The 11,756-nt window shown below is 45.7% G+C and overlaps 1 protein-coding gene across 1 annotated transcript in view; it reads right to left on the bottom strand.

The window, feature by feature from the left end:
* Positions 1 to 417: 417 nt before the first annotated feature.
* FAAH2 (fatty acid amide hydrolase 2) overlaps positions 418 to 11,756 on the bottom strand; it is a 34,187-nt gene continuing 22,848 nt past the window's right edge. Inside the window, exons 7-11 of the mRNA XM_034424061.3 lie at positions 10,459 to 10,576; positions 8,440 to 8,559; positions 6,144 to 6,255; positions 5,484 to 5,678; positions 418 to 1,596 (exon numbers count right to left, since the gene is read on the bottom strand). Of these exons, the coding sequence (XP_034279952.1) occupies positions 1,421 to 1,596; positions 5,484 to 5,678; positions 6,144 to 6,255; positions 8,440 to 8,559; positions 10,459 to 10,576 (721 nt within the window). The 3' untranslated portion in view covers positions 418 to 1,420. The remainder of the gene's footprint in view (positions 1,597 to 5,483; positions 5,679 to 6,143; positions 6,256 to 8,439; positions 8,560 to 10,458; positions 10,577 to 11,756) is intronic.

The raw sequence follows: 11,756 nt of genomic DNA, 5'->3' as shown, positions 1-11,756 counted from the left end.
GGCTCTTGGTTCTCTTTGTCGGAAAACAACGTTGATAGACTTGTTCTTGTCTTGCTGTACTTATCTCTGGTCAGCGTCTTCTGCTTCTGAACTTTTGCCAAGAGAAGCCTTTGGCAGTTTGCCTAATTATACCAAGGTTGGTGATTAGACTGAAGAATTTGTGTTATGAAGAATTTGTTTTGATTTAGTTTGGACTACGCTGAGAATGAATTAATTCTCAGCTGTTCTAATAAAGTCTGTTTGTTTTGGAACTGTTTGCGTCTAACACTACTTACTTGCACCTGGGTCACAACACATACACACGCGTTCCAGTTTGGGCACACGGTGCCGAAAAGGTTCGCCATCACTGCCTTAGATGGTGTTCAAAGATAACAACGGTTCGAAGTGAATTTTAAAAAATCAACAAGACTACAGATCTCCAGGGTCAGGTAATAATACATTCATTACATTATATTGATTTGTCAGGACAGCAGTACATATTTCATCCTAGTGGGCCCACGAGAATCAAGGGACGGGACCACCATGTCCCACCGCAGGCACCCCAATCCATAAAGTGGTGCGTGCAACACAGTTAAGGATCAACCATCAAACAGGATAAAGTTCTTTTGGCGACATAAAGCATGACTTGGACTCCTGGTTCTATGGACCCATATCTGATTACTACAGAAGAAGAAGAAGGAAGTGCCTAAGGCAGAAACACTGAGCCACATCAGACTCCTAACCAGAAGTTTTCTTGAGCCCATCAATACATCTTTCAGTGGACTTGGTTCCTGCTCTGCGCCTCTCCCTTGGGAGTTGGGCGGCATAGAAATATGATTAATTAAATTAAATTAAATTAAATTCTCCCACTGACGTCGTCAACATCAACCTCCACTTGAGTAGAAGTCCACGAAGAGGTGAAGCAACGCCAAGGTCGCAGGGCTTTTTCTCGGTGCAAATCGAGTAAGGGAACCTTGGTTTCTCCCGTTCTTTCTATCAGAGGGATGCAACTCCATCAAGATCTCTCTTGGTCTAATATTATTTTCTAAGCAGCCCCCCAAAAAAGAAGAAGAAGAAGAAGAAGTAACAGCAGCAGAGGACACCCAAATCCTACTTCTACCAACGAAGGGTAAAAAGGGTTCACCTCACAACACCCATCATTTTCTCTCAGCCTTGCTTTTCCCTGAGACAGCATCCTCCCCCCTCAAAAAATCTAGCAAGGAAGTCAAAGAGAAGTTGACTCCTTCACCACTTTGGCTTTACCGGCAAACGATCTAACCTAGCTAACACGTTCATGGCCCGATGTCTATCCCCTTGGGTTGCGTTAGGAAAGGTGACACGGCCCTTCAAAAACCTCAAGCCCAGACACCTAGCTCTAGATTTCACAGATGAGGATAGCGTTCTTCTCCGTTTGGTCTTCAGATCCCGGGGGAAACTCGTGTTAGGATTGGCCGGGGGGAACCCAGCCGCCAAAGGCCTTCTCCAAGTATTGTGCCACGGCCAAGGTCAAGTGGTCATTATTGGGTCCGGCCACCACCTGGATGCCTAAAGGGAGTCCGTCCTTGCTCAAGCCAAGAGGACACTGCGTCACGGGTAAGCCCAGAATGTTGAAGATGGCTGAAAGGAAGAAAGGGAAAAAAAAAAAAAAGACAACAGAGAGGTCAAAGGTTGGGAGCGCTTTTTCTGTAAAACCAGAATAAAGCATTTGAAGAGGAATCTTTCAGGGCAATCGAAACTTCCAAAGGGATTCCAAGGAGATTCTCTGGGATTATGAGATCAGAGTGGGCCTTAAAGGGGAGAGAAGCATATGGTCATTGTTTAGACGTGATGTTGTGATACAGTTAGTTGGAAAATTCCAGCCTTCATTGTTGGATTTATCTATAACAATGTTCTGACCTAGGCTCCCTTAACAAGCAGGAGGCAAGGATTACTGGCAAACCTCTTTTGTTTCCTACAGGAGGGGCCAATCACCTCCAAGGTGTGGCTTTACTCCCGAGTCGCCCCTGCTTTCTGAGTTGTTTTTGTCTTCTGCAAGCTCTGCGCATACTGGGAACGGGCTCCAGCTGTTCCTCTGCCTCACTGCCGCCTAACTCCCTCTCTGCCTCTGACGCAGAGACCTGGTCTGAGCTTTCCCCAGCCCCCAGGACTGGCCCACGTTCCTCCCCAACCTCCTCACTGTCCGACTCTGCTGCCAGCTGGCAAGCCACAACAAGCAAGAATGCAAGGAATAAACCAGCATCCAACACAAAAGACCCAACGACTGCTAGAGATCAGAGGAAATCTACGTCCACTTCTAAAAGGGCAACGCTGCTAGAGAGGGTCGAATTCTGCCCTGGTGTAAATAATAATAACGCAACGGTACCTTTAACACATCCACATCTGCCTATCCCAGGCCCTTGGGAAGGACTTGATAGCTTGGATAAAAATGTCAAATCCAATCCATCTGGAGCAGGGGTCTCCAATCTTGGCAATTTTAAGACTTCTGGGAGTTGAAGTCCACAAGTCTTAAAGTTGCCAAGGTTGGAGACCTCTGATCTGGAGGATTATGCGACTAACCATAATAATAATAATAATTTTATATGCTGCCCGACTCCTAGCAACCCTGGGCAATTTACAAATTGTTCAAAACATTGAAACGAGAAAGCCACAGACACACACACACAGAAAGAGAGAGAAAGAGACAGACAGAGAGAGTGAGTCAGAGAGAGAGAGAGAGACGGACAGGGAGAGTCAGAGAGAGGGGGGGATAGAGGGAGGGGGGAGAGGGAGGGGGAGAGACAGATAGAGAGCGTGAGTGAGTGAGAGACGGAGAGCGAGAGTCAGAGAGAGAGAGGGGGGATAGAGGGAGAGGGGAGAGGGAGGGAGGGAGAGAGAGAGTCAGAGAGAGAGATGGGGATAGAGCGGGAGGGGGAGGGGGAGAGGGAGGGAGGGAGAGAGAGAGATGGGGATAGAGGGAGAGAGAGGGGGAGAGGGAGAGACAGACAGAGAGAGTGAGTGAGAGAGACGGAGAGCAAGAGTCAGAGAGAGATGGGGATAGAGGGGGAGGGGGAGGGGGAGAGGAAGGGAGGGAGAGAGAGAGATGGGGATAGAGGGGGAGGGGGAGGGGGAGAGGGAGGGAGGGAGAGAGAGAGATGGGGAGAGAGGGAGAGAGAGGGAAAGGGAGAGAGATAAACAAACAGAGAGAGTGAGTCAGAGGAAGAGAGAGTCAGAGAGAGAGAGATGGGGAGAGAGGGAGAGAGAGGGAAAGGGAGAGAGATAAACAAACAGAGAGAGTGAGTCAGAGGAAGAGAGAGTCAGAGAGAGAGAGATGGGGAGAGAGAGGGAGAGAGAGAGAGAAGATGACAGAGCTAACAAACCAGATGGGAACAAAGAAAAAGAAAAAAAAAATGGCTTCAATCATGATTACCAAAGACCTGGCTGAAGATTCTGATCAATTTTAAAATAGGTTCTGAACCACCCTTCCTCTCACTCAGAATACTGTCAATACTCTTCTAGGATCAGTACTGAAACTACAATTTCTAGCTAGGTTGCCTCTCTTCTCCATGGAACCCCAAGGAAACAGCAGAAGAACTGTGGGACTGCCATCTATATTATGCTGCATTTGCTCTTGCGGGGTGTGGAAGCACAGGGGAAGTGCACCCACGCAAGTCTACACTTGCAAAGAAATCAGGTTTCATGTTACACGTGTGGTAAATCCTAGGCGACTCCAGCTATTTCGGACCAGCTCCCAGCTGCAATAGCCCAAGGCTGAAGGGAACCTATTGCTTTGCTATCAGAAAACCTCATCACGGAGTCTTGCACAGATTAGAGATGGGGTTTTAGATACAGATAAAGATAGATACAGATTAACAGAGTTGGAAGGGACCTTGTAGGTCATCTAGTCCAACCCCCTGCCCAAGCAGGAAACCCTACACCATTTCTGACAGATGGCAGTCCAGTCTCTTCTTGAAAGCTTCCAGTGATGAAGCTCCCACAACTTCCGAAGGCAACTTCTGTTCCATGGGTTGATTGCTCTCTCTGTCAGAAAATTCCTCCTTATTTCCAGGTTGAATCTCTCCTTGTTCAGTTTCCATCCATTATTCCTTGTCTGGCCTTCGGGTGATTTGGAAAATAGCTTGAGCCCCTCCTCTCTGTGGCAGCCCCTCAAATATTGGAAGACGGCTATCATGTCTCCCCTGGTCCTTCTCTTCACTAGACTAATCATGCCCAGTTCCTGCAACCGTTCATCATATGTTTTAGCCTCCAGTCCCCTAATCATCCTGGTTGCTCTTCTCTGCACTCTTTCTAGAGTCTCAACATCTTTTTTATAGTGTGGTGACCAAAACTGGATGCAGTATTCTAGGTGTGGTCTTACTAAGGCTTTATAGAGTGGTATTAATACCTCACTTGATCTTGATTGCATCCCTCTGTTAATGCAATTTAGGATTGCATTGGCTTTTTTGGCTTCCACCGCACACTGTTGGCTTATATTTAATTGGTTGTCCACTAAGACTCCAAGATCCTTTTCATAGTTCCTGCTATTAAGCCTGGTTTCACCCAATCTATATGTGTACTTTGGGTTTTTCTTGCCTAAGTGTAAGACTTTACTTTTCTCTACGTTGAATTTCATTTGTTAGCTAGGGCCCAGTGTTTAAATCTGTTGAGATCCATCTGGATCGTGAACCTATCATCTAGGGTGTTGGCTATTCCTGCCAGTTTAGTATCATCCACAAATTTTTAAGTTCCCCTTCTATTCCCTCATTGAAGTCATTTATGAAGGTATTGAATAAATCTTGTTTATAGAAGGCTGTGTTAAAATATCCCCTTATAGCCCTAGCAGCTGCTATATTCTGACTAGGAAGAATAACTATCTTCACATCTTTTCCCAGGATTCTGCACAGCCTTAAAAAAAAAAAAGGAGCTGCTTTAATGAGCCAACTTCTCAAAGCAGCATCTTTTAAGCTCAGCAGAAGCTCGAAGCCGGACATGGCTGCTTTTATGAGCAGCAGAGAGAGATGCTTAGGAAAGCATTCCTTCCACATGTCTGGAGCAATCACAATTCCCACACTCTTGCCAATCAAAATTAAAATTAATTATTTTTTTTTAAATTTGATTTATATGCCGCCCTTCTCCGAAGACTCAGGGCGGCTTACAATGTGCTCAGCAATAGCCTTCATCCTTTTGTATATTTATACAAAGTCAGCTTATTGCCCCCACAAACTGGGTCCTCATTTCACCTACCTTAGAAAGGATGGAAGGCTGAGTCAACCTTGAGCCTTGGCGAGATTCGAACCCTGCAGTAATTGCAGGCAGCTGGTCTTAATAACCAGCTTAATAACAGGGTGCCTTAAACCCCTGTACTACCAAGGTTCTTAATTAAATTAAAATGCCTGCTGTAGCAACGTTCCTTGCTTTTGCCAACCATTCCCACCCAATTTTCTAATCTATCAACTGCAGCATCCAGAAAGAGTGTTACATCAATCGCAGCAATTCGAACAAGGTTTGAATTGCTGCGAGTTTCTTACCTGTGTAGGCAAAATTGAAGGGCATGCCCAAAGGCACGTGATGCTTGGGAGCTAGTACAGGGTGTGAAGGGTATAAGAAGATACCATTCTCTCCTAGCAATTCTACCATCTCTGCTCGAAGGCTCTGTGCCATGCTGGCTACCTTGGCGTTCGCCTTCGAATTGTATTTCGTCAACTTCTCCGTTAATCCTAGTACTGGAGAGAAAAACATATTGAGACAGACCAATTCACGGCAAAAACGGTTTGTTCCACCTGTTTAAATACAGTAGTACAGAGCTGTCTGAGGGATTCTGGGAATTGAAGTTCACAAATCTTAAAAGTTCTTGATGTTAGAGACCCCTGCACCAGACAGATGAGTACCGTGTTTCCCCGAAAATAAGACCCTGTCTTATATTTTTTTAAACCCTGAAATAAGCACTTGGCCTTATTGCCATGTGTTCAAAAGCCCGATTGGACTTATTATCAGGGGATGTCTTATTTTTGGGGAAAACAGGGTAGAGTCCCATGATGTAGAATCATAGAATTCTAGACTTAGAAGGGATGATGGAAGTCTTCGGGTCCAATCAACATCCTGCCTAAGGCAAAACCATAAGATTTTTTTAAAAAATAGAAGTGGCAAAGTACAAACATAAAGAACTGCCCCAGGTCTTGAGTTCTTACCAATGGCTGGAAACGTGTGAGAAGAGAGTCTCATCATCCATTTTACCAGTTCCCATGATAGCCATACTGGTTTTCCATGGTCTCCAAGCAAATCGATGAAGGTTTGATTTTCCTACAGATGACATGGACAAAGAAAAACAGATGGAGATGGAGAGAAGAAACATTTCCCCCTTTTGACCCATCTCTTCATTCTTAGTATCATTTTTTAAAAAAATTTCAAAACTTTATGGTCAGTGCACAACATATGTACAATGAGATTGGTTGAACTCCTTCAGTGCACGCCCTTCAACACAATACAACTCACAGTGAAGACAGAAAATCCCTAACCCAATAAATCATATTAACAGAACACCCAGCTATTGTGAAGAAGGCACAGAAGAGGCTGTACTTCCTGAGAATGTGCAGGAAGATAAATCTATCTCAGCATCTACTTCTGTCCTACTATCGCAGCACCATTGAGAGTGTCTTGACATGCGGCATTCTTGCATGGTATGGGAGCAGCTCTGTAGCGGATAAAAATGCTCTACAGAGAATCATTAAAACTGCCCAGAATATCATCAGGCTCCAACTACCAGCCCTGGATGACATCTTCGAATCTCGCTGTTTGAGGAAATTGCGTAACATTCTCAGAGACTCTTCCCATCCTGCTTCCAATCTTTTTGGATTGTTGCCTTCTGGCAGAAGATACAGAACAATTCAAACTCGGACCACACTGTCTTCTGAATAGTTTTTATCCCAGAGCTATAATTGCCACTCAACAATGAACTAAAAGGCCACCATCAGTGAGCTGTTGGACAGCATTACTTGGTCTGTTGTGTGGATGTTTGGGTGGTTTGGGGGGGGGAATTTGTGGTGGGTGGGGGGCAGTGGTGGGTTTCAATTTTTTTTACTACTGGTTCTGTGGGCGTGGTTTGGTGGGCGTGGTGTGGCTTGGTGGGCGTGGCAGGGGAAGGATACTGCAAAATCTCCATTCCCTTCCCACTCCAGGGGAAGGATACTACAAAATCACCATTCCCTCCCCAATCCAGGGGAAGGTTACTGCAAAATCCCCATTTCCTCCCGATCAGCTGGGACTCAGGAGGCAGAGAATAGATGGGGGCAGAGCCAGTCAGAATTTTTACTACCAGTTCTCTGAACTATTCAAAATTTCCACTGCTCAAAACCAGCAAGCGAACTAATGCGCTGAAGCTGACCAGGCTAAGGACGCTAGCCAGATGAATACCTGGTAGCAGTGATGAAATCCAATTTTTTTTACTACCGGTTCTGTGGGCGTGGCTTGGTGGGCATGGTGTAGCTTGGTGGGCATGGCAGGGGAAGGAATTTGCAAAATCTCCATTCCCATCCCACTCTGGGGCCAGCCAGAGGTGGTATTTGCCGGTTCTCCGAATTGCTCAAAATTTCCGCTACCGGTTCTCCAAAACCTGTCAGAACTTGCTGGATTTCACCCCTGCCTGGTAGGCAGAATTTCCCCCCACCCCTCCTTCCCAAAAACTAAAGTGCATCTTATACTCCAAGAAATACAGTAACAAGCGCTTAAAAAGGACGGCAGGCCAAGTTCCTTTTTGAAGCATATTCCAGTAAACCTCAGAAAAGTTACAAAATCTACTCAGCAGACTGTGCGGAAGCTGCAGTCGTGATCCTACACAACAGCTTCCATGATGACAGGTATGAGCTGCTCTGTAGAAATAATAGTTTTGTTAGAACCTACACATTGTTTAAGCCAAGTGTCAGCAACCTGCGGCTCCAGAGCCGCATGTGGCTCTTTGGGCCCTCTGCTGTGGCTCCCTGTCGGGTGATCCCACCACTGGCTGGCCCCTCGCCCTCCCCTCCCAATCACTCCTCACCTGGCCTGAGAAGGTAAGAGCGACGGTGGGAGACGGAGAAGCAGCCAGGGCAGAACCAGAGAGATACAGAGAGAGGGGGAGACAGAGAGATACAGAGAGGGGGGGAAAGAAGGAGAGAGAGGGAGGAGGGAGGGAGGGAGGGGAGAAACAGATGTCAAAAGGGTTTTGTGGTTTCTGGTGTTTTTTAACAACCGGTTCTCTGCCCTAATGACCAGTGGGTAGGCTTGACTAGGGAGTCATGTGACTGGTGGAAGTGAGTGACATTGAGTTGGCCACTCCCACCCAGCTTTTGTGGCTCCGGGTGTTTTCTTTTCTGTGGGAAACAAGTCCAAATGGCTCTTCGAGTGTTTAAGGTTGCTGTTAAGTTTAAGCAAAAGCTTTTCAGCTGTCTCCAGTAGATTTCCCATCCTTGGGTGGGGGAAAAAAAGGGGAAAGATTTGCCTTTGACATACCTGATTATTACTGCTCTTGGAAGACATCATAACTGACCAGATCTGGAAGGAATATTTCATTTTGCGGATGGCCACGTTCTCCACCTGAATCCCCAGGTCCGTCTCTAAGTGTGCCACCATCTTTAGGACAACAAAGAGGAGGAGAAAGAGAAAAGAGCCATCAGCTTCTCTCTCAACCTTTTACGTGAAATATTAATTAATTAATGAATTTAGTTTGTCAAACATGTACAAGATAACAGGTGTTAAGTATAAACATGGACACGAGTACAAATAAACAGGGACAGTAGGACCGGGACGGTAGGCACGCTGGTGCGCTTATGCACGCCCCCCTTTACGGACCTCTTAGGACTGGGGTGAGGTCCACGGTAGACAGTTTAAGGTTGAAGCTATGGGGGTTTGAGGAAGTAACCATGGAGTCAGGTAGAGCATTCCAGGCATTGACCACTCTGTTGCTGAAGTCGTATTTTCCACAATCGAGTTTGGAGCGGTTTACCTTGAGTTTTTATCGATTGTTTGCCTGTGTATTATTGAGGTTGAAGCAGAAGCAGTCATTGACAGGTATGACGCTGTAGCAGATAATTTTGTGTACTAAGCTTAGGTCAGACCGTAGGCGGTGTAGTTCCAGGTTGTCCAAGCCCAAAATTTCGAGCCTGGTGGCATAAGGGATTCTATTGTGAGCAGAGGAGTGGAGGACTCTTCTCGTGAAATACCTCTGGACCCGCTCAATGTCCGATATACAGTGTGGATTCCAGGCAGACGAGCTGTATTCGAGAATTGGTCTGGCAAAGGTTTTGTATGCCCTAGTTTGTAGTACAATGTTACCGGAGAGGAAGCTTCGCAAAATTAGGTTAACAACTCTTAATGCCTTTTTTGGCAATGCTGTTACAGTGAGCTCTGGGGCTTAGATCGTTTGAGATGAGTACTCCTAGGTCCTTGACAGAGTGAGAGTCGTCTACGAGGTCGTATCCACCCAGCTTGTATTTGGTGTCCTGATTTTGTTGCCAATGTATAAGACAGAATAAGGGTTAGTTAATATTAGTTAATATTAATTGAAGGAGGAGGAACTCTGACAATCAAAGGGCTACTCTGCAATCTGAAAGAAGAAAAGATTTTGAGCAAAAGAAAAAAAACACCCACACATACGAATACACTGATTCGCTGAAGGACCAGTATTCACTTAACGACGGCTGCAAAAAAAGAATTCCATAAAATTGAGACCGGTCACTTGGGTGCTTTGATTTACAACTGTTGTGGCTTACAATAGGAATTCTGACCTCTATTATGGTCATACGTCAAGGACTTCTTGTACAGTGATTTCCAGGTCTCAACTCAGCTGTCTTTCTACTCCTTCTTTCGGAGATGCCTGGATTTGAACCCAGGATGTTCTGCGTACAAAAATTCTAAATTTTTTTACTACCGGTTCTGTGGGCGTGGCTTATTTTGTGGGCGTGGCTTGATGGTCATGTGACAATTCTTTAGGATTTAGCAGAGGTACTGGTCTACCAGGCTTTTAACTACTTGCAGAGCTGTACCGGTCTACCCATTTATTTTTGCAGGCACTGGTCTACTCATGTTTTTTTGCAGGCACTGGTCTACCCATTTATTTTTGCAGGCACTGGTCTACTCATGTATTTTTGCAGGCACAGTCTGGAGTTCGATCCTGATGGGGCTTAAGGTTGACTCAGTCTTCCATCCTTCCGTGGTGGGCAAAATGAGGACCCAGATTGTTTGGGGGCAATAGGCTGACTCTGTAAACCGCTCAGAGAGGGCTGTAAAGCACTATAAAGCGGTATATAAGTCTAAGAAGTGCTATTGCTATCTGAATTTTGATCACATGGTCATGGGGATGCTGCAAAGGTCGTAGGTATGAAAAAATGGTCACTTTTTCCAGCACCGTTGTAACTTTGAATGGCCACTAAATGAACTGTTGTAAGTCGAGGACCACCTATATCTAAGCTGCTCTCCGATTTCTGCAACAGCGCTCAAGCTTTGAAGCAACCAAAATCAACTTCGTCTTACTTTCCGATGAGCTTGGAGAATCTCTTTATCGACCGGTAAGAGGAAAATGGAGCCTCCGTCGTGTTCCATGGAATAAAACTTTATATTCTGCAAAGATACCGGGTCATCCAGCTTCAGTCTGAAAAAGAAGGATAGAATAAGATGGAAAAGGCAGCCATGAAGAACAATGGAACCTATCCTACCTTAGAAGATCCTCCAACTGACATGCATACACTGGATCTGGTTTAGTCCAGCTCCTTAACAATATAATCTACTAGATCAGGGGTGTCAAACTCGATCTCATTGAGGGTCGAATCAGGGTTGTGTTTGACCTCGGAGGGCCAGGGGTGGGCGTGGGCATGACACGGGACTCGTGTCGGGAGGGGAGGGCACCTGTGGTGGCCAAATGCTAAGGAAGGACTTCCCTGAGACCCTCCCTCACTCTCATTATAATCTTTCTTCCTTCCTTCCTTCCTTCCTTCCTTCCTTCCTTCCTTCCTTTCCTTCCCTCTTCATTCTTATTTCTTCTTCCTTCCTCTCTTTCCTTATTTCTCCTTCCTTGCTCTCTTCCCATCTTTCCTTCTTTTTGTTTGTCTTTTGTCTTTTTCCTTTCTCCTTTCCTGTCCCTTCTTGCATGCTCAAATGCAGAAGGGGAAACATCTCTCCTTTTGTTTTTAGTTTGTTTTGCTAGCCCTCTACCCACGCATGTGCCCACGCGTCCTGTTTTTGCTAGCAGAGGCATCCTGGGCTTTTCCTTTGCTAATTCCAGGCCGGCTCCGCGGGCAGATCTAAGCATCCCACGGGTCAGATGTGGTCCATGGGCCTTGAGTTTGATACCCCTGTACTAGATTGATTGATTGATTGATTGATTACATGTATTCATATGCCGCCATTCTCCCGAAGGACTCAGGGCGGCGAACACAAGTTAAGAAACAAGTACAATAAAATCATAATTTAATCCAAATGATTAATTAGTAGTAAATAATAAAGCCCGGAATCAGTCTCAGCCTATTTGTTTGAAAAGCCAAGTCTTCAAGTCCCGACGGAAGGAGCAGAGATCAGGAGTCATCCGGAGCTCAGTAGGTAATTCATTCCAGAGGGTGGGAGCACACACAGAGAAAGCCCTACCCCTGGGCACAGCAAGGTGATGCTCTGAGACCTGTTGAGTCATCCTTTGAGAAGAAAGTAGTACCACTTGAGGTACTGCTAGATGCTAGATATTAATGCTAGATACTAATGCTAAAAAAAAATAAGCATTAAATTTTAGGCTGACCATGTGCACAAACAGCCCCACGATCCTCTAAGAAGAGTACGTATCA

Source organism: Pantherophis guttatus, chromosome 12 (assembly GCF_059756535.1).
Source record: "Pantherophis guttatus breed Tessera chromosome 12, ASM5975653v1, whole genome shotgun sequence".
NCBI classification, from domain to species: domain Eukaryota; kingdom Metazoa; phylum Chordata; class Lepidosauria; order Squamata; family Colubridae; genus Pantherophis; species Pantherophis guttatus.
This window is presented reverse-complemented; position numbering and strand designations above follow the sequence as displayed.